The sequence below is a fragment of the Acomys russatus genome, chromosome 6 (genome assembly GCF_903995435.1).
Source record: "Acomys russatus chromosome 6, mAcoRus1.1, whole genome shotgun sequence".
Taxonomy (NCBI): Eukaryota; Metazoa; Chordata; class Mammalia; order Rodentia; family Muridae; genus Acomys; species Acomys russatus.
Genome location: NC_067142.1, coordinates 34,213,259 through 34,236,904, shown reverse-complemented (window position 1 = coordinate 34,236,904; position 23,646 = coordinate 34,213,259). Strand labels below are relative to the sequence as shown.

Below are 23,646 nucleotides of genomic sequence, written 5' to 3'. Positions count from 1 at the left end.
AATGTTCCTCGCCAGGGCATGCCACAGTATTTATGACACTGACCTACCCAGGACTTTGCTGTGGGTCAGGGAACAGCTGTGAGGTTGCGCTGTTTGGCACCCATATCTCCAGGCTCGCTTTAGGGTTATTTAAGCTGGGGAGGGCAGCAGCACATGCTAGTTTGCTGCACAGGTAAGAGTTCCCGAACCAAGTTAGGCTTCAAGGGAAATTAGCAGTAGAGGGGACTCAGAAACAGAAGTAGCCTCTACGACTTCTTATATACTGTTTGACTCAGTGGTGTCACAGTTAACTACAGCCTGGGCTTTAAAAATCTCAGTGCTGTTCTTTCTCCCTGTGACCATCCTCAGCATTCCACCCAGGAGTGCTTCTCATGCCACCCTCTCCCCCACACAGCCCCTGCACTGCCTTCTTCAGCCCCTCATCCTCAGTCGCCCGAGTGGTGGCTTTACCGTGAGCTCTTCCTGGCAAAAGTTCAGTCTTTGCATTCCCACCGCAGTCACAGTTTTGGGTGCAATCCTGGTGGGATCACTCTCTTCTCCCCCTTGCCTGGAGGAGAGCGGCAAAGCTCTTTGTCACAGGTTAGGATACAAGAGCCTTCTTAGCTACCAGCGCACTGTACCTGCCGCTCTTCCCACTAGCCTGTAGGACCAAGTTCAAACTTTTCAGTCTGGCAAATGAAGCCTTACTTAGATTTCCATGCATGTCTCTCTTCCATTTGAGCTCAAGTATGCCAAATTCTTGCCATTTCAAAAAACAAAAAACTAGCATTTTCCCCCATTCTGCAGACCTTTGTGTATGCCGTTTCCACAAATTGTCATTATGTCTGCTTTTCTAGTTGGTTAACTTCTCCTTCATAACATGTAAGTCATATCTTCTGGCACTGTGTGTCACAGGCCCCATTGGTAACTTCTTATTACACACTGTAAGACTTGTTCTTATCAATTATTTTATTTTACAGCGGGATTCCCATTGGGCTGGATTGTTTTGTTCCTCTTGCCTCCACTAAACAGCAGAACCTTACTTGCGTCTGGAATAACAGAGGATGTGTCTGTGAATGTTTGTTACGTGACTGCATGGAAAAGCACTTCATAGCATGAGAACACTGACAGATCCTTAGCCTGTCCTTTTGATAGTGTGAATCAGTATCTGGAACTCACGTCTGTCTTGATGGATTTGTTTTTAAACACATGCTAACAGTAGGCCTGCATCTGTAGCCAGTGACTGTCTTATGGTCAAACCTGGTCTCATTCCTAAACTTCTGTACAAGGCACAGAAGTTCTGGCCCATTGCTTTTCCTTTTTCCCTAGTAAATTTACTTACTACTTGTGAATTTCCTAACAAATTCACTTACTTACTAGTGAATCCTGAATGGGGTTTATTTGGAACTCACGTAGAGTTCATACTATATTTATGCCTCCATTTGTAAATATATTTATGTATATATATATTTACTTCCTTGTATGGAAAACAGTGACTCTTACAGACTCATGGTCACTATTACATGTATAGTAATGATAGCAACTGTTTACATAGCATGTGACTATGCTCCAGTGCTCAGTGTTTTATGTACATTAATTCATTATTTCCTAATTTGGGACTCCATGAAGTCCTTAAAATTAATGATATGATAATTTTCACAGGTAAAGAAGCTGGACCGTACATAGCTTGTTAAGGAGATCACTGAATCCAGGAATTCCAGTGCTGTAGTCTATTTTTAACTTTTAACTAGTATAGTGTACTAATAGGGTTATCTAATTATTTTGTTTAGTATCTTTTTTTAGTATTATTTATTTATTTATTGCTATGTGTACCGTGTTCTGCTTGTGTACATAGAGGGCATCAGATCACATTATAGATGGTTGTGAGCCACCACGTGGTTGCTGGGAATTGAACTCAGGACCTCTGAAGGAACAGCCAGTGCTCTTAACCGCTGAGCCATCCCTCCAGGCCCTTGTTTAGTATCTTTTACAGTGCAGAATGTATAGAATGTGCAGGCAATGAAAGTGATATAGACCAGTATATTTTGGCTGTACAAAACTCCCATTGAAAATATGCTGGGAAGCCGGGCGTGGTGGCACATGCCTTTAGTCCCAGCACTTGGGAGGCAGAGGCAGGCGGATCACTGTGAGTTCGAGGCCAGCCTGGTCTACAAAGTGAGTCCAGGATGGCCAAGACTACACAGAGAAACCCTGTCTCGAAAAACCAAAAAAAAAAAGCTAGGAAAATAATTTCTTGTTTAATAGGTCCCTTTGGAATAAAATTCTACATATTGATTCATACTGGGTGAATGTGAACTTCCTGTTATTTCTTTGTGGCTTCCATGTCTTACCCAACTTGGGCTGCAGAACTGTCTGTCAGTCTTTTCCCAAGGCTCACTTGACAGCCATGGATCTTTGCCCGAGCCGTGGCTTTCAAGCTGTACTCCTGCGGCTTGTGAAACACTTGTTTATGGGCACAGAGTGATCTGGAGTTTAATACAAAAATCCCTCTCCGTGGAACAGCAACTTATTCTACATGCCAAGCTGGCAGAAGTGTGGACCTCTGGGGGCTGTGGCTAAACCAGGTAGCCAAGATATGAAGGAGGTTTCTAATCCAGACTCATGCTAATAAATAGAATGGTAATGACAGCTCTTCAGTGCGTTCTTTGTAGTTTATACTTTATGCCTACTCTCGTCTGGAGTGGCTAGTCCAGTTTCACCAATTGGCTGCTTTCCTCAAGCAAATTTTTGGAGGATTAGTCTAATAACAAATTACTCTATATATGTTAAGTTTATTTTTAGGGAGATGGGATCGCATATTACAAACGTTTCATGAGCCAAGGGGTATCTTATCTCTGGCCCATGATCTCAAATTTGGATGCTTCTATACTGGTAGATAGAAAACACTTAATTTAGTTGGTTCTGCAATTGAATAGATGGCATTAAATAAGTCGTTAAGTTATACAGAATAAGTTAATTGTTTTTGAAGGTTACATTGTTTATTTGCGTTTCTGTGTGTGTGCACGCTATGGCATTTGTGTAGAGCTTGGAGAACAGCTTGCTGGAATCAGCTTTTTTCTTCCACCCACATGCATCCTAGAGATTGGACTTAGCTTGTCAGGCTTGGTGTCAAGCACCATTTTGTTGCCCATCCTCAAAAAAAAAAAAAAAGTGCCCATGATAGGGCTCAGTGTTAGGGACTGCCGAGTATGTACTTGGCCTCCAGTACCACAAAGTAAACAACACCAAAAAATATAATGGTAAGAATTAGAGTTATTAAACTATGTATACTTCTTTGTTCTAAGAGAAACAATGAGGTCTGGTCTTTTTACCAGTGCTAATAGGTCACATTTATTAACAGTTCCTCAGAGTTAGGACTACTGGGGCACAGAGCAGAGCTTGGAGCTTGGAGCATGAGTCTTCTGTGTGAAGACGATGCCATCATTTTAATAGATCATTTCTTTGTATTTTTCTTTTTAACTCTATTTAAATATTGTAAAATCATGTTTATCTGTGTGTGCATAATCATGTGCATATGAGTGTGGAAGTCAGAGGACAGTTTGTGGCAGGTGGTTCCCGGGTTTAAATTCAATTTGTCAGGTCTGGTGGTGACCACTGTTAAGTACAGGGCCATCTTGCAGGCTCATGATTTTGAAACTCAAATATTATTAAGCCTTAGGCCATATCACATATTTGTTGGTAAGGGAGGGAAGATGTTCTCTGGTCTTAATTTATAAACATTTGTAGTCTTGAAATCATATGCTAATTCTACTGAGAACAAAAATCACAATGGGACAGTTGATGGAAATTTTCATTTGTTTGTTTGTTTTGTGTTCTAAGAAAGAATCTTACTCTACAGCTGTAGCTGCCTCAACCTCCCTGTGTGGCCAGAGTGGCCTTGAACTTGTAAATCCTCACCCTCAGCTTTCTTGAGTGCTGAGTTAGGAAGCATGTACCACTATGCCTGGCTAATGGAAAATTCTTGACTGCTGCTGTCTCTTGGCCATCTCTGTCTGAAAGGCTACTGATCTGTGTCCAGAGCCTGCCTGAACAGTGAGTACATAGTCAGATATAGTTCTTGCCATCTGAGAGCCAGACGTTCTCTGCCAGGGGCATTCGGAGTTTTTCATACAGGACTGACAGCAGCTGGAGTCACCTGTCCCAGTGGAGTAGGCTGCTATAGCGATTCTCAGTTAAGCAGCAGTCACACTATATCATGTTTGGAGTGGAGAGACAGGGACTTGGAAGGACTGACTGACTCAAGCGCTGCATCTGTCAATCTTAAGGACTTTATGTTAAAGCCTTGTGTAGTGTGATCAAACTTACTAATATAGCACTACCGTCTTTAATTTCCTGGTATAATTTCTTGGCATATAATGAAGTCACCTTGCTGGAGCAAAAGGGTTTTGAGCTTACAGATTTGGGGTCCACAGGGAGTTTGTGTATCAGCACCACTCCATATCCTAGGTTTAATTCTGCTTGGGTGTTCAGCCAGAGTACCTCCAGCAAATCTGAGTGTGGTCATACAAACCTACACTCCCACTACTTTGGAGGTAGAGTCAGGAGGATCAGGAGTTAAAATCATCCTCCAATACCTAGTGAATCTGAAACCTGGGCTACATGATAACCTGTCTCAACCCTTTTTCCCATGCTAATGGGAGAACCATGGGGTTAGATTTATCAGGACTTTACTATTTGAATTAAAGCTTGGGTTAAAAAAAAGAATGAAAGCATTATATTTACCCTCTTATTTTGAAGAGCTGTGTAACCTTTGGTGGGGGGAACTTTTCATTTGGAAAAGAAGGGATCAGACTCTGCTGATATTGTCAACTAATATAGCAAAAAGTTGAGAATAAGTGGGCTCTAGACTCGGACTCGCTAGTCTGTGTCAGTTTGATGTCTCCTGTGGCTTCTGTAACATACTACCACAAACTCGTTGGCTTCCAACAACAAAAAAATTGTTCTTTCCAGTTCTGGAAAACAGATGTCTGAAACCGAGATGTCAGTAGGGCCATATTCCTTCTTGGATATGTGTGCTGTATTTAATACCACATATAGCTTATCTGTTCATCTGTTAATGACTTAGTTATTCTACAGTTTAGGATTGTGAGCAAATGTCTATGAATACGGCTGTGCAGATATCTCTTTGAGATTCTGCTTTCAGATCTTTCGATTTTCATGATACAGACTACTTTTGGATAGAATAGAAATGGTAATTGCAGGATTTGTTGTTTGTTTTTTGTTTTGTTTTGTTTTAAGGAATCACCATGCTGTTTCTATAGAGACTGCACCATTCTACTAATGCAATGGACACAACTTTAATTTTTCATGGCTTTTAAAAAATGTATCTACTTTATCTTTGAGGCAGATGTCACTCTCGCAGAGCACACTGTGTAGTCCAGGCTGCCCTGGGATCCAGAGGTCTACCTGTGGCTGCCTCCAGAGGGCTGCATTAAAGACACCTGTCAATTGTAATATTGATTTGCATTTCCTTAATGCTTGGTGATGTTAAGTGCTTTTGGCCGTTTGTAAACAAAAACACATATCTGTTCAAGTCTTTGCCCCCACCTCCATTTTTAAGGTTACACTGCTTTTGTTGAGTTTTAAATGTACCCTATACATTGTAGATATGAGTCTTTATTAGGTACCTGGCTTTCAATGTTTTTCCTGTCCTAAGAGCTGCCTGGGGTAATTGGCAGTGTCTTTTGGTACCCACCCCCACCCCACCCCCAGAAAGTGAGAACACTGTTTTCATCGGAATTTATTGAGATTAAAGCAAACACAGAAATTTTTTAAAAATGGGAGTTAGGCTATACTAAGCCCAGCTTCTGTCAATAGCCACCTGGCGCTGGCCTCTGAGAGAGTTGTTGCAGGCAAAACAGGCAGCATTGGTGTTCTCCTCAGACACAGCAGCAAGGTCAGCCTTGTGAGCAGCACTCCAGCACTTGGTGGTGCTGACAGTCGGAGGCTATTCTGGGACCCAGAAGACTTTGTTTTGTAAGGCTCTGCGCTCCCAGATTAACTCTGGCTTTGGTCAACCCCAGCCACTTTAGCCTTCTATCCAAGGAGCAGTGTTAGGTACAGTAGAAAGATCACAGCACCCATATTACTGATAAAAGAAAGTACCTTCCCCTAGAGAAAGCTTGTCTTCTCTACATGCTGACTGTGAAAGCCTTACCAAGCAGTTTTTTTGGAATAGTTCTTTTGGACTAAGAATTAACTACATACCTCTATTTCAGAACATAATACAATTTTTTTACTTCATCATATTCTTGTGTGTCTTTAGGAATACAAGGTAAGAGGAAGTGCACTTAAGCCACAGTGGAAGAGATCAGACTCAAAGGCAAAGAAGTTCCTCCACTGTTGTTGTGGCTAATACCCAAAGATTGCTTAACGTCTTCCTTCCCAAGGAAAGGCACGAGCTCTTGTCTGGAGAGCTCAGCAGAGCTCTGGGCAGAGGCATGGGCAGAGCTTTGCAGATGGGTGAGTCTGCTCATGGACCATGCTGCCGTCATGAGTCAGCAGCACAGCTGCAGATGGAGTGGGCAGAGGACATCTAAATTTAGTCCTTATTCAGTGCAGAGGACTTCAGGGAGCATCCTCTCCCTCATCCGTGCTCTAGTCATATCTTCCTGGAACCAAGGCGGGGGGTGGAGGAGAGGCAGTGCAGTCCAAGGTGTGCACACAGCAGAGTGCTGCCCCTCTCTTGCTTCCAGTTCAGTCATGGCATAGACTTTTTTTGTTCCATGTAACTCCTGGACTTAAGCATCCACATCATTTTGAAAATTAGGGAGTTTTCTGAAACTAGACATACAAATTCCTAAATCGGGCAAGTTCTGAGACATTTTAAATCAAATTACTCTCCTCCCATAAGTACTGGTTTGAGCCATGGTGAGTGAGGATTAAATACATTTGGTGGGCATGGCTGCTTAAAAATAATGCCAGGAACTGCTCCCAACTCTCTGCCGTGGGTAGATTCCCAGGGCCTCGGATGAGAACACTGATCTTTGGTTAGGTGCCCCTCCCTGTCAAGGGCAAATGCACTGGCTTTGCTTTGCTCTGCTCTGACTGCACATGCCGATGCTTTTGACAGTGTACTGTCCTTCACTTTGTAGAGGGAATGGAGAATGGCTTTAAGAGTCGGGGTGCTTTATTTTATCTAAAGTAATTCAGAGATTGATGTTCTGTCTGATCCTCCTATCTTTCCGGTGTGATATCTCTCTCTCTCTCTCTCTCTCTCTCTCTCTCTCTCTCTCTCTCTCTCTCTCTCTCTCTCTCTCTCTCTCTCTCACTCTCATGTCTGTATGCAAGTGATTGTAACATTTTTATTGAAGCATATGAAGGAAATTGAGTCTTACATAGCTATGTACTTGGAAGCAGGTATTTTAATAGACAGCTCAGTCAGTTATGGGTGTTGTTCTTAGATGGCTATCAAAACTCCTAATGGTGGTAATTTTGTTTTTTGCTTTTTCTGGTGGTTCTCATGTACCTTAAGTTAGCCTTGAACTCACTGTGCTGCAAAAGATACAGGGATTACATCTTTGCACCACTCTGCAGGGTTGATCTCAGGGCTTTATGCACCCAGGCAGACACTCTGCCAACTGAACTACATCCCCAACATTGTTTATTTGTTAAATATATGCCAATGCATTGTTTTACTCTGTTACATCAAAACCCACTCATCACCAGATGTGGTGGCTCACACCTTTAATCCCAGCATTCTAGAGGCAGAGGCAGGCGGATCGCTGTGAGTCTGAGGTTAGCGTGGTTTACAAAGTGAATCCAGGACTACTCAGAGAAACCTTGTCTTGAAAAGCCAAAAACTGACCAACCAAACAACCAAACAAGCCATTAATCAGCTGAGGGTGGTGGCTCATGCCTTTAATGCCAGCACTTGGTGTCATAGGCAGGTGGATCTCTGTGAGCTCAAAACCAGCTACATAGTGAGACCCTGTCTACAAAGGTAAACAGCAAAACCCATTAATCTGAGTTGTTCTTTGAATTAGTCTTTGACTGATGCCTGATCTTCTAACACTATGTATTTACTATCTGAAAAACGTGGGCTCATTGGTTTATGTAGATCTTCTGAATACACACACTTCATTATATAGTGTCAGCTGACCTGTAGGCCAGTGGTTCTCAACCTGTGAGTCTTGGCCCCTTTTTGGGGGGCCATATATCAGATCTCCTACATATCAGATGTTTACATTCCAATTCATAACAGTGGCAAAATTAGTTATGAAATAGCAATGAAAATTTTATAGTTGGGGATCACCACAAAATGAGAAACTGTTTTAAAGGGTGGCAGTATTAGGAAGGTTGAGAGCCACCGCTGTAGCTGACCCAGTGTAAGTATCAGAAGAGTGCGAGGAAACTGTCAAGCTCTTGACAGTGACTATGTGTCCCAAAATGTTGTTTTTCATTTGCATGGTCAAAAATTATAACAACAAATATTCCTTTTTTTTTTTTTTTTTTTTTTTTTTTGAGACTTAGGCTGTCCATTTTGAAGTCTGAATAACACTTTTTTTCTGTCAGTTAGTTTTCTGTACACATATTATTTTGTTAAAAAGTGGCAAGTTATAGGGCTGGAGAGATGGCTCAGCGGTTAAGAGCACTGACTGTTCTTTCAGAGGTCCTGAGTTCAATTCCCAGCAACCACATGGTGGCTCACAACCATCTATAATGCAATCTCATGCCTTCTTCTGGTATGCAGGTGTACATGCAGGCAGAACATTGTATATATAATAAGTAAATACATCTTTGTTTAAAAAAAAAAACCAAAAAAGTGACTAGTTCATCTTGCAACCCTAAACAAGGTACTTTTCCTAGAAACAACCATCATATTTCAGGAGCCACTGGAGGACTTCAAGTACGGTTTCCATTTTGTCACAGGGAATTTTAAAAAGACTTATCCTCAAATACTTTGTCTTAATTGTAAGTAAGCTTTTAAAATTATTTATTTCACCAGCCAAGGACAATACAGGTCGTAAACTTCAAACCCCTACCCAGATCTAGCCAATGGACAGGACATTCTCCACAGTTGAGTGGAGAGTGGGGTCTGACTTTCACACCTATTCTGGTGCCTCATATTTGACCACGTCCCCTGGATGGGGAGACCTGGTGGCACTCAGAGGAAGGATAGCAGGCTACCAAGAAGAGACTTGATACCCTATGAGCATATACAAGGGGAGGAAGTCCCCCTCAGTCACAGTCATAGGGGAGGGGAGTAAGGGGAAAATGGGAGGGAGGGTGGAATGGGAGGACACAAGGGATGGGATAACAATTGAGATGTAATATGAATAAATTAATAAAATTTAAAAAGATTATTTATTTATTTATTTATTTATTTATTCTGTGTATGGGATGTGTTGTTACCTGTATGTCTGTGCACCATATGCATGCAGTGCCAGAGGAGGCCAGAAGAGGGCATTAGATCCTCCAGAACTGGAGCTACAGGTGACTATTAGCTGCCATGTGGGAGGGGAGACTCAAACCTGGGTCTTCTGGAAGAGCAACCAGTGCTCTTAATTATTCAGCCATTTCTCCAGCCCCTAAATTAACAACCATTATGGCTTCATGACAGTCAGTTTAGGTTGAGTGGTCTCTTGATGCAGTTGCTTTGATTTAGCAGAGTTAGCCACCATTGTTTCAGCATCATTAGCACAATGTCAACATAAAGAAAAAAAAAAAAAATCACTTTCCTAGTATTATTGAGGAGATAATTTTATTTGGCTAATGCATTTTTCCTCAGCTAATGTTTTAACTATGTATTTATCTGCAATATGAAGGAGAGAACTCATAGGCAGGGTTTCTCATTTAATTTTTTGGAACTCTGTCTCCTTATAATTTCTTGTCATAGCCCAGGTGGCTATGAACTTGAGACAGTGCTTCTGCCCCAGCTTCCCCGGGGCTAAGATCCAGGCACATTACAGCCATGCTGGGTCATAGGCAAGTTTTTAAAAGGTAATTTCATTTCTTTTTAGGTCCTGAATTTTCCCACTTTGCTGTCCTTGCCAACTATTTCCTGTCTGTCTGTCTGTCTGTCTATCTATCTATCTATCTATCTATCTATCTATCTATCTATCTATCTTTGGTTTGTTGAGACAAGGTTTCTTTGTGCAGCCCTGGATGTCCTGGAACTCTCTCTGTAGATTATGCTGGTCTTGAACTCACAGAGATACTGCTGCCTCAGCCTCCCTAGTGCTGGAATTAAAGGAATGTGGCAGCACACTGGCTTCTTTTTTATTCTGTGTTAAAATTGCTTTTTTCTTTTTTATCTTTTCCTCCTCCTACCTCTTTTGTGTGTGTGTGTGTTTGCATGCATATGTGTATTATGTGCATGTATGCATGTGTACAGGTGTATGTCTCTGCTTGTAGAAGCCTGAGGACAGCCTTGGGGCTACCTCATATGCTGTCCACCTTTTTGAGACAGGCTCTCACTGGCTTGGAGCTTACTAGTAGTCGAGACTGGCCGTCCAGTGAGCACCATGAATCTGCATATCTTTGCCTCCTAGCTCTGGAATTACACGTACATGCCACCATGCCCGCTGTTTTACATAGCTTCTGGGAGTCGAACCAGCCCCATCTTGTTTTGTTTTGCTTTGTTTTTTAATATTTAGCTTACTTTTGAAGTAGAGTGTCACTGTGTAACCGACCTCAATCTTGAGCTCTTCTCTAGCCTCCCAAGTGCTGGGGCTTACAGGAATGTTCCACCATGGCTGGATCAACCAGATTTCATTGTGATTATTTCTTTTAGGCATATTAAATATTTAAAGAGCCTTTATTAAAACTACGTTTCCCCTACTTGCTGCTATGAAGGCAGAGGACAGTATCTGTCTGCAATTAGAAATATACTTTCCTGTATCATTTGAAGCCATTTGTAATAAACACATGAAAACATTTCTAACACACCTTTTATAACAAAATGCTGCAGTACTTACCCATTTACAGCACTGTAGAAATCATTTCACAGTTAATCCCACTAATACTGAAAACAATATCTAATAGTGCTTCTATGTTTGGAATTCATACTTCAGACACTTACTAGGAAAAATAAATAAATAGTGTATCAGAACTGCTGGCCACTGTCATTGTCCAGAATAGTGTCTGGTACGTAATAGAACTCAATAAATACTTGTTGAATGAATCAATGGGCTTTTCTTTTCAGGCCTGTATTGATGAAAACTTGGACATGGTGAAGTTTCTGGTGGAGAACAGAGCCAATGTAAACCAGCAAGACAACGAGGGCTGGACGCCCCTTCATGCAGCAGCTTCCTGTGGCTATCTCAACATCGCAGAGTGAGTGAGCGAGCGTCTGTTGTGGGTTTGGTGCAAACTCCTCCTCTGCTTCTCAGAAATGGCTGTTCACAAACAGTTATAATCTCCCTAAATTACAAAAGCAGAAAGTTGACACTGTGCTTTGTATCACCACTCAATGCATAGCTCTTAGCTCCAATTTTTGTTTGCTTCTGTTTTTGTATAATTCATATTTTCTGGACTATTCAGAGGCAGCATTAGCCTAGTGTGCTGTCTGGCTAATTCCCAAACAGCATGTCTGGCTTCTCTATAAACCTGTTTTTGTTTGTTTTTATAAATATTACTGCAGTAAATAGCAGTTTGTGAACTGCCACACATGGGACCAAAGCAAGGTAGTGAGAGGCAGTGCGCTCCACACTGGTTGAATGACTATGTTTAGTATGTTAGTAGCTGCTGACCTCCATGGGGGCAGGTTACCCTTCTTGGGGTAGAAGAATTTTGGTCACATGGTACCTACTATATGAGAAGCACAAAATAAATGTCTTAAATGAAAGAATGCTCAGTTCTTTTATTTCTACTTAAGAAAGAAACTTTGGCAAAAAAAAAAAAAGTTGTTTCAACAAGCATCTTTAAAATTTGCAGGGCAAATTTAAATTGATAAAGTAAATCTAATAAAGATAGTCTATGGCCTTTTGGAAATCAGATTGTCAAGTCCCTTTTAAGGATATGATTGGGGCTAGCACACTTTTTCTTAGTCAATAAACAGCAGGCAGCTATGTAGAGGTCTGAGAACTGCACCGGCCCAGGTTTCCTGGAGCACCTCTGAGTGGCTTGGTTTCCTCTTGACCCATGGGCTCTCAATTGGAGAAGTTAAACCCAGAGGGTATCAGAGCAGAGAGACGTGAGGCCCCAGTGCAGATGGAGGATAGGCCGTTGCCTAAGATGGTAGAAAACTGGATTGATCCCAAAGCCAAGGCCTCTGGAGAGTAGAGTTTTCTTTGTTCCTCACAGTGAGGATCTGTAGCCTCTTCACCACCCAGACTGCCTCCATTTCAGGCCCATGGTAAGGCCCAGACTGCCTCCATTTCAGGCCCACGGTAAGGCCCCGACTCTCATTTGTCCTCACTAATGTCAATGCTCCGGCACATAGAAGTCAAGATGACTTCTTTGTCCATTTTGAACTTACAATATTTACTTGAGAAACATGAGGCATATTGGCTTCATTATTTGTACTCTAGTATGGGTTCTGGCAGAACGTTCGTGATTGAGCCACAGAATCTCATTACATTCAATTTTTATACATTTTTTTCTTTCTCACTTTTCTAAGGCCAACTGACTCTTAAAATTAGAGTAATAGGTGATGTTTTCTTTATGCATACACAGACTTGTAATGCTTTCTGTGGTCTCTTTAATTCATTTTAAAGGACAAACAAGGTACCTTTGGGAATAAATTAAAAATTGGAAATCTTTTACTTAACCAAATATTACCTTGACTGAAGTAAGTTTATCAGTGACGATCACAAATTATACATTTAAATGTCTGACCAGGGTGAGCTGATGCACTGGAATCCACTGCAGATGTGGGGAGGAGCCAGAGATGGCATGCCATAGTTTACCTGGTAATACACATATTATTATTAGGCAGGTTTTTGTTTTACTGTCTTTATTTGTGATATTTTTTTATACAGCAGATCAGAGAAATAATATGATTATTTAATTGGGGATTGGAACAGAGTCCTGGTTGAGAAGTTGAATACTGGCTGGTTTTCCGTAGGACTTGAGTTGGATCTGCAGCACTCACGTGGCTGCCTATAACCCTCTATAAATTACAATCCCAGGGGATCTGGTACCCTCTTCTGGCCTGCAAGGCCAGGCATACTTGTGGTGCGCAGACGTTCATGGAGACAAAACACTCATACACACAAAATAGTAAAAGATATTTTTAAATTTAATTACTTTAGACACAGGGTATCAGCGTGTAGCTCTGGCTGACCTTTGGCTCTGCTCAGCCTCGACAGCCTTTGAACTTCAGCCCTTCTGCCTCAGGAGGTCAAGTGCTGGGGTCACAGATATGTGCTTTTCCACAATGGCAGTTGTTTGTGTCTTGACACAAATTTAAACTTATTTCTAGGACATTTCTTAGCACTGCCTTTTTAGGGAGTGGGGACGAAGGACCAAGAAGCTGACATTTTTCAGGAGACCCCCAGCCATTCTGTTTCATGTCCCTTGGTGACCCTTTCGTCACATATTTCTAGTGTGTGTTTGTGTGTGTGTGTGTGTGTGTGTGTGTGTGTGTGTGTGTGTGTGTGTATTTAGAGTTTATTTTTCCTCATTTTGAGTTCAAGTAGAATACTAGTTAGCTGGATTATTCCTAATGGTTTCTAATTCAGAATCAGCAGATTGACCCAACTATTTAGCAAAACTTATAGTTTATTGAAATGTTAACATATTTTGAGATTTTTTTTTAAAAAACCCATATTTTACTTCTGTACTTTATTCCTTAAGAGTAGCGAAGGGAGCCTGTGCAATGGCTTAACAGATTAAAGGCACTTGCCGCCAAATCTGACTGCCAGGTCTGATCCTTGGGACTCACATGGTGGAGGGAAAAAACTGATTCCTGTACGTTGTCATCTGACCTTCTTATATGACCTTTGGCATGCTCGTGTGCATATATACAGATAAATGAATAAATAAGCAAATCAATGTCAGGAAATAATAGCAAAATGCCTGTTATCAGTGCTCAGCTGGGCTTCCCGGGGACATGTGTGTCGCAGTGACACTTCTGAGCCTCTAGACAGTTAGCAGGCTCCTCCTGTGCCCTCAGCTTACTAGTCCTTATGCTGATGCTCCCCCGTCAGTGCAGGGTAGTGCAAATGGCTCTTAGTTTTCTTCTGTGAACTGGGGGATATGTGGAAAAATAGGAAGCTATATTCCTTGGTAGAAACCAGTTTTCATAAACATTAACCCAAGAAAACAGGTCAGAAATGGGAGAGGCGGCAGCCTACGTAGCCTGAGGATGTCGTACCTGACCCGTTAAGAGGTGGAGACCAAGAGATTTCATTAAATTCAAACAGTGTTCACAGAGTGCTAAGAAAAGAGAGGAAGCATCAAGATACAGCGTCTACTGTGGAAGACCTGCAGCTAATGTTTCCAGGGGCAGGAAGGTAGCAGTAACAGAAGGAGAGAGAGAATTCAGTTGGTGGGAACAGGCAAAAGATTCTTGAAGGCAAGAGTGTTTGAAATGGACCTTGGAAAGATGTGAAAGGTGTCTGTGTACAAGAGAGAAGGGAAGGAAGTGTTCCATTCACGTGTAGCACGTAGCTCACCCTGAGGAGGAGAGCTGGTTATGAAGGGTTGAGGGCTGGAGAGCTAGTAGTTGGAGTTGATAAGAGTATATATTTCAGTTCAACCAATATTTATTGTGTGCCTATTATGTATACTATTTGTATATTGATTTTTTTTTTTTTTTTTTTGAGGGTACAGGAGGTATGGTTGAATGCTTACTCAGCTTGAGGGGAAGAAACCAGAAAAGAAAAACTACTGGCTCTGTAGAAGTGAAAGAATATTTGGATATAGTGGTGGCACTCGGTAAATTTAAAAATACAGGTAGAGAGAATTAGCTTTAGAGTTGAGTAAGGTGTCTTCTTCTGAATCTCCGAGAGATGAAGTGCCACGGAGCTGTGTCTTAGTCAGTGTCCTATTGCTGTGAGGAGACACCATGACCACAGCAGCTCTCATAAGGAAGACATTTAACTGGGGCTGGGTTACGGTTTCAGAGGTTTAGTCCGTTGTCAGCATGGCAGCACACAGGCAGACATGGTGCCGGGGAAGTAGCTGAGAGTTCTACACCTGGATCTGCAGGCAGCAGGAAGGGAGAGAGAGACTCTAGGCTTGGCATGGACTTTTGAAATCTCAAAGCCCACTCCCAGGGACACATTTCCTCCAGTAATCCTTTGACATAGTGCCACTCCCTTGTGAACAAGTATTCAATCTATGAATACAAATGGGGCCACCACAGGCTGTATATAGAGAGAGTTGATGTATTAAGACTCTATTATGTCAAGGTTCTAGGCACCAAGAAAGCGAAGTTATGCATTTAATTTCATTTTTATTTACTTTTCTACTTTGCCAACTCTCAAATACACTGGCCATACATATATTGATTTAAAAAAAATTTAAGCCATCTAAAATGTAGTTCTTTGAATATCATATCATAGTAGATCAATAAATGTTAATTGAATTATTGATGCTTATTGAATTTTGAATCAATTGAAATATGATTTACATAGTTTTTCTTTCTCTTTTAAGTGCCTCGGAGTGTCTGAAAGTACTCCTAGAATTACTGGGAGTCTTTTTTTTTAATATATACATTTATATTATTACACATCTATACAGTAAGCTCCCTATAGCAATAAGAACCACAAAACAATCAGAAATTATATAAATGTTACATTCATGGTGTTTTGACTATTCGTATTTGACAGACTTGAAGAAAACATCTTTCCTATCTTGGTGCGTCTAAAATTCTGGATGTAAATCAATATCTATTATATCTTGTCATTATCAACTTAAAACATCTATCTAGACCTAAAAACATCTTAACCCCTAAACAACTAAGCTTAATTGTAAAACTAAACTATCTGGTCTTCAACCCCATCAGAGACTTGAGAAGTGCTGGAGGTTGGTTTGATGTATTTTGATGCTAATTACTGCTTGCTGTCTCTGTGACCTACCTTGCCTGAGAGCCTAACCTGTTTGACCAGTAAAAGGCCTTCACACCTGGACAGGGCAAATGGAATAAGCTTGGCTAAGGTTTCCAGGGCTGGAGGAGACAGAGAGAATCTTGGGAAGAAGGGAGACCACAGGAGAAGAGGAAGAAGGAGGCCATCATGGGTTAAGTGGAAGAGAAGCACATGGCTGGTGTGGTTGGAAACTTGGCTCAGATGAAGAACATTAGCAAGTATTTGGGATTATGGATAGGAGGCAGCTTGATAGAAATTATTAGAAACAGATGGCATAGGATTTCTGCCCCACTATGGGATGTAGTTTAGGGGATTAATATCTCCCCTGCCCCAGGTTAACTAAGGCTATTTTAAAATATAACAGGTGTCTGTATCTTGATTGATTGCTAGTGGGTTAGAAAATACTGCTGTAATAATAATTATAGGCCTAATAATAAACATTTCAACTACAACAAATTGGCGCACCACGTTGGGTGCCACTTGTTGGCTCTGATTCCTTTGTGATTCTACTTTATTAGGGATTTATTAAAGGCATGTCCCTCCCTCACAACCCGACTACCCTAAACAGGAGGGAAAGGAGATTAAAGAGAACAAGAATGAAACCTTCTGGGTATCAGTTCCATGGGGCAATTCCCCTGGCGTAATTCTCAGGAGTCTTGCAGATCATCTATCCAACAGAAGAAGCCTCACCATCCAAGGACCGAACTTGGAGGGATCCTCCGAGACCACTGTGGTCTCCAATCCTCCAACTCTCTGAGCCATCATGAGCAGGAATCTCCCATCATTCTCCCTGGTTCCTTCCTCCCATCAATGGCCGTTATGCAATACAGTAGCCTGGACAGAGTCGCAGGCCCCTGTCTTTTGTCTTGGGCTGATACTTCCTCCTCTGAGTCTATCTCAGATGTTTGTCAGTTTGTACAGACAAAGTCTCAGTGGGGTGACATCCCAAGACTGTTTTCACTTTGGGCTCAGACTAAGGTAAGATCACATTCTCTACACAGAGAAGGAATAAAATTAGTTACCTGAGTATATAGGGAGTGCAGGCTAGCAGCTTCCCAAATGAGAACATGACAGAGATGGTTGCTGCCTGAACAGTCGCCCAAAACTCTCTACAACATTGGAGCATCATCTTCAGCCTTCTGGCCCAATATATCTGATAGACATATTTGTGAGGCAGGAACTATTGAGGACTTGCTTACCCTGTCTTAGCAGAGTTTGGCCATCGACTCTCCCTGCATCAAGGCTTGCCCATTTTTAGACAGAATTCTGTCTATGGTAGAAATGAGACCATTTTGCCCAGTGACTTGTTTGCCACATTTGAAGCTATCTCCATAAGGAGGTTCTTTGATGCTCATCATCCTCTTTGAGGTAGGCTGGGTGTTGCCAGGAGTAAACCTGTCTCATTGTCAATGAATCTTTAAAATAATAAAAACTTCTTTATATGCCATATTTTGTATGTCTCAGGTTTTTGAAGACCTTATCTATTTTACCCTACCTCTCTATAGAATCATATCTGTTACACCTAGGATGTATATTCTTGTGACAAAAATAGACAAGTAATTGATGGATTATTGGGATTCTAATTGGCCTAAAATTAGTTTGATCTAGACTTAGACTCAAAAGACTGAGGCTAATAGTTTAAGCCATGTACTAATTATGTGATTTTAAGAAAATCACTTTCTTACCTAAATTTTTTTCTTGAGAAAATTACTTAACATGTTTGTACCTTGGTTCTGTTTTTGTTTTTGTTTTCGAGACAGGGCTTCTCTGTGTAGCCGTGACTGTCCTGGACTTGTTTTGTAGACTGGACTGGCCTCAAACTCACAGAGATCTGCCTGCCTCTGCCTCCCAAGTGCTGGGATCACAGGTGTGCGACACCACACCCAGATGAAGCTTGGTTCTTTTTAAAAAATATATGAGGTTTATTAAATGAATATGGGGAGAGAAGGAAAGAGGGAGGGGTACCCCAGAGAGAGAGAGAGAGACAGAGACAGAGACAGAGAAAGAGAGAGGGAGGGGTAGTAAGAGAGCAAACATTTACATTTAGTTTGTGTGTGTGTGTGTGTGCACGCACGTGTGCAGTGGTTTGCATTGAAAGTCTAGAGGGCCACTTGTAGGAGTCCATTCTCTTTCTACCATGTGGGACTGACTTAGGTGCTTGGGCTTGTCAGCAACTCCCCTCACCCCCAGCTAAGCCATCTCTCAGACTGTGAACCTCAGTTTCTTAAAGGCTAAAATACTTAGTTGCATTTACATTGTATTCATCATAATTTTGTTTTCAAGATTCATTTGTGTGTGTGCATGCGCGTGCGCACGCATGCTTGCATGGGAGATGGAGAGATGAAGGGGGAGAGAGGGAGGCAGAGGGAGAGGGTTGAGAGATAGCATTTTGAAAACTAAGATACTGGTAAGGTATTGAAATGATCAGCTCTTTCTTCTTCAGGATAATTATTCTGTATGGATTCAGAATGTGCTTTAGCATTTTAAATGTGTCTTCAGTAATTTAGTTTCCTTTATGAGTGAAGATTTACATAGATGGCTTGTTCTGTGGACGTATAATTCATGCAGATTCTGATACATACTTTATTCTTCAGTTTTCACACCAATGACAGTACTAAGCAAACTTCCCTCGACACTGCAGACATTTCCATGAGAACTGTTTACATAGCTTCTGAGTGTTATTTCTAATACTTGACGTGTAGTGCGTCTTTTTGAAAATTGATTTGGATCCTAGGAGGTTACACAAGTGAGGACTGCATGCCTCCCTATTTTACCCCACTAAGACAAGGTGTCATTTTGTAGTTTAGACTAGTCTTGAACTCGGCCTGTGGGTCAGGCTGGCCTCAAACTTGAGCTCCTCCTGTCTCAACATTCTAAGTGCTAGGATTCCAGGCCTGGGCTATACACCCTACCCTGCTCCCTATGGTGTTTTAGAAAGACTTAGTGTTTCTAGAAATGAAAGCATTGGTGTTATGAATATGAGTATGTAAGAAATCTTGTTGATGTTGCTCTTGTTGGGAAATTGAGGAGCCTGTGGTCATAATTATTGCAGGCTACTAGGTTGTGAAGTTAATAATAAATGAATATCAGAGAACCTCATCTACCCCATATTTAAAACCCAAATATGTCGTATTGTACATCAGACTCAAGACACATGGTATAAATTGCTATCAGGTTGACAAATAATAATTTATTTTTGCCCTACAGATATTTTATTAGCCATGGAGCCAGTGTGGGTATCGTGAACAGTGAAGGCGAAGTTCCTTCTGACCTTGCAGAAGAGCCAGCAATGAAAGATCTTCTTCTGGAACAAGTAAAGAAGCAAGGTAACCTAGGAGACCGGGTAGCTAGCAGAGGCCCTCACACTGCCCCTTACAGAACGGAATCCCTCTTCATTATCATGTGACAGGACAGGATTAAATCTGTCTGCACAGTATTAGTCATCCATTACCGGTGCCATGGGTCCTCTTACTAACGGACACAAGCACAGGCCAAATGCCCAAGGAAGAGCAGCCCTTTCTGTGCTGTTCTAGAGCTATGTACCCATCCTGTAGTTAGGAGTGGCCTGAGGAAGACTGTGGACTGCTCTTTGTGTGTGCACTGTGTTGTCTCTGCTGCACAGGATAGCTTGAAGAAGGGCTGGAATACAGTGTGGTCAAATCCATTTTGTGACTTTGTGTCCTTTTCCTTTGAGAACTCCAAGTGGTTCTGGGAAGTTATTTATTTAAACCTTTGAAAGGGTCTTTACTCATAGTAACTATGGAAACTATTCTGATAGTTTTTGTTTGTTTGTGATTTTAAGAGACGGTCTTCTTATTTCATAGCCCCACGTGCCCTAGAGCTCACTCTGGAGCCTGGACTGTCCTCAGACTTGCAGCAATCCTCCTGCCTCTGCCTCCCTATGTTGAGATTACAGGTGTGAGTCATCATACCTGGTTCTAGTGGTTTCTTGAGGTAAGAAACCTAACTTAGAATATGTTCTGAAATTATGTATTTCTATTTTGTAGTTTTATAAGAAGCTCATTTCAGGGAATAGGGTAGGGCTCTCCTATTAGACACTTTAAAGTCATTCTGCTTTGTTTTAATACATGGCCTTGCCTAGGCAGTCCATGGACAACTGCCTCAAATCTTCTTTCTCCATACACCAGTATTACAGGCATGCACTAGCAGACCTGGCTTTTGAATTCTTTCAACTTACAGTAATTGAATAGCCACGGACAGACATCAGATCTTAGGATTCTCTTAAAACTATCATGAAATACTGGATGGAATCTGTAGGGGTTGGAGGTTTGGTGGGGCGTTCTTCTAAACAACCAAAGTTATATCCAAAGCTTTAGTTGTACGCTAAGCTGCCTTAGGTGATGGATATTCCAGGTTGTGATATTACTGAGGCTCATATTTGGGTTTGTGTTTTATTGAATTAAATTTTTCATGCTAATTTTGTCTTCTCACTCCACTCATTTTATCTCCTAAAATATGTTTTTTTTAATTTATTTATTTATTATGTATACAGTGTTCTGTCTGCTGCATGTACATCTACAGGCCAGAAGAGGCCACCAGATCTCATTATAGATGGTTGTGAGCCAGCATTTCGTTGCTGGGAATTGAATTCAGGACCTCTGGAAGAGCAGTTAGTGAGTGTTCTTAACCTCTGAGCCATATCTCCAGTCCCCCTAAAATAATTTTTTTAGAAAAATTTATTTAGAACCATGGGTGGTGGCGCACACCTGTAATTCCAGCACTCAGGGAGGCAGAAGCAGGTGGATCTCTGTGAGTTCAAGAACAGCCTGGTCTACAAGCGAGTCCAGGACAGCCAAGGGTAACGTAGAAAGACCCTGTCTCAAAAAACCAAAACAAAACCAAGAAAAGATTTATTTAGCTTATGAATATGGATGTTTTGTCTACAGGTACATCTGCATACCAGAAGAAAGCATCAGATCCTAGAGTAGATAGATGGTTGTGAGCTGCCATATGGGTGCTGGGAGTTGAACTTAGTAGTGCCTCTAGAAGAGCAGCCAGTGCTCTTAACTGCTGAACCATCTATCCAACCCCAGCTCATATCCCAAAATGTTTTACAATTTGCAAATTTAAGTACCTTTTACTTTGAGAACTATTTTGATTGAACTCTTCCTTAAATGCTGTTTTGGAACAAGCATTTATGTGTGTGTTTCACTTGACAGCACAGGTAACTCTTACCATGTCTTAAGCAGGCTCCTCTTCACCCTAAGCATTGCCACACCAGACAGACGGTTCTTCAGCAGTTTGTGGTTTCTTATTTAAGAGCCAAGAAGGAGACTAGAAGCACAGATAGAGTCTGCTTACAAGTATAAGACCTTTTGACTGGTCTGTCCATGTCCTATGCTTTATATAATGAAGAATGTCCTCTTTACCCACCCCCACTTTTCTTTTTCTTTCTTTCTTTTTTTTTTTTGTTTTTGTTTTTGGTTTTGGTTTTTCGAGACAGGGTTTCTCTGTGTAGCCTTGGCCATCCTGGACTCACTTTGTAGACCAGGCTGGCCTCAAACTCACAGCGATCCGCCTGCCTCTGCCTCCCGAGTGCTGGGATTAAAGGCGTGCGCCACCACGCCCGGCCCCACCCCCATTTTTCAAGACAAGAGTTTCTTTGTGTATCCCTGGCTGTCCTGGAACTTGCTCTGTAGACCAGGCTGGCCTCAAACTCAGTGATCTGCCTGCCACTACCTCCCTAGTGCTGGGATTAAAGGTGTGCGCCACCACTGCCCGGCTAAGAATGCCCTTTCTTAGGGCCCTTCTTTACTGGCCTAGATATTGGAGAGTTGATAGTTAAATGGAAGAACTCTTGGAGTATCTCCATATGGTTGTAAGGGAAACAAAGTCTACATTGCCCTGAAAGCAGACTATAGTGTTGGCTTCAGAGCACTTACTAACCTCTGGGTTGCTTCAGGTAAGTATATACAAGTGCACATGGAGATGAGCTTTAGAAAGAGTTCACTTTTCTGTAGTTATCATACCTGAAATGAAGACTTTTGATAGTAACCTTGTGATGTAATGAGTGAAAAAGAGCCAAGAGCGTCAAGGAGTTCTAATGGCAGCTCTGCTACTGATATGTTTCGGGCCATATGCAAAGCACCCAGCCTTTCTGTTTGGTTCCTCATATGCCAAGCGAGGCTAGTAATAGATAATATTATAGTAACCCCACAGGCTTGTGGGAAACTAAGAACATATAACATGTTAAAGGACTTTGGCATTTATAGCTTCATAAAAATATTGTAAAGTTAAAAGCAGTATCTCATATGATTTTTTTTGTTTTTTGTTTTTTGAGACAGGGTCTCTCTGTGTAGCCTTGGCTGCCCTGGACTCACTTTGTAGACCAGGCTGGCCTCGAACTCACAGCAATCCGCCTGCCTCTGCCTCCCGAGTGCTGGGATTAAAGGCGTGCGCCACCACGCCTGGCTTCTCATCTGATTTTTATGTTCTGTTGAAAACAATGTTAGGTGTGTGCACTTCATGAATGTGCACCACATAGTGTTTAGACTGCCTTATTTAGCCTTGGTAATTTTATAATACAAATTGCATTGCTTTAAACTTGATGAGTTGAGTTAATGAGAAAACTTATTAATGGTAATATTTGTATGTTTGCTTTTGGTTTTTTGTTACTGTTGTTTTTGTTTTTTGAGACAGGGTTTCTCTGTGTAACCTTGTCTGTCCTGGACTTGTTTTATAGACCAGGCTGGCCTCAAACTCACAGAGATCCGCCTGCCTCTGCCTCCCTGAGTGCTGGAAGTACAGGCGTGCACCACTGCACCTCACATATCTGTATGTTTTGATTCTAATGAAAACATCCTGTCAGACTTTGGGGGAGCTTTAGTAACACTGCTGTCTGGTGTCTGGCTTCTGTAGGAGTTGATCTAGAACAGTCAAGAAAGGAAGAAGAGCAACAGATGCTGCAGGATGCCCGCCAGTGGCTCAACAGCGGGAAGATAGAAGATGTGAGGCAGGCTCGCTCAGGGGCCACAGCCTTGCATGTCGCTGCTGCCAAGGGTTACTCTGAGGTCCTCAGGTATGGAGCTCGGTATGCTGGGAGATAAGTTTTAAAAGCAGACGTTTTTAACTATGGTGTATTTTCTTGCTGGGTGTTTCCTCTTGCCCTGCCAAATTTCCTCATATTTTGCTAGTATTCCTTCATGAGTGGTCTCCCTCTCTTACTGTCCTTCTTCCTCAGGGACATGATATTAGATAGACTTGAGGCGCAGAGGCACAGTAAGACTTCTTTCAGTTCTGTGACTTGGCATCAGCTCTCCTGAAACCTTCTCCTCTGACTATACAGACCCGTGACCCTTGTGGTTCTATGATTTAGACAATTTCTGGGCATACTAGGTCTATTATAGATCTTGAGTATGCACTATCCAGCTTTCATAAGATAGTTAGGCCGCGTGTGTGTGTGTGTGTGTGTGTGTGTGTGTGTGTGTGTGTGTAGAAATGGCTCCATGGTAAAAACATCTACTGATGGCCTACGTTCAATCCCCTGGAGAACTGATTTCTCCAAGTGATTGTCCTACCACCACTTGTATACAGTGGCATGTATGTACCCATATTCACCACCACCACACACATGCGTACCAAATAAATCAACCTAAAATGTAATTTTAAAAGCAAGAAAAGAGAATTAGACTCTACTATTTTACCTTTT

The 23,646-nt window shown here is 41.7% G+C and overlaps 1 protein-coding gene across 2 annotated transcripts in view; it reads left to right on the top strand.

The window, feature by feature from the left end:
* Positions 1 to 23,646, top strand: part of Ppp1r12b (protein phosphatase 1 regulatory subunit 12B) — a 202,791-nt gene that overhangs the window by 40,252 nt on the left and 138,893 nt on the right. For both annotated transcript variants that reach the window (XM_051147459.1, XM_051147458.1), the window contains exons 2-4: positions 11,147 to 11,277; positions 19,185 to 19,303; positions 22,857 to 23,016. In XM_051147459.1, the coding sequence (XP_051003416.1) occupies positions 11,147 to 11,277; positions 19,185 to 19,303; positions 22,857 to 23,016 (410 nt within the window). The remainder of the gene's footprint in view (positions 1 to 11,146; positions 11,278 to 19,184; positions 19,304 to 22,856; positions 23,017 to 23,646) is intronic.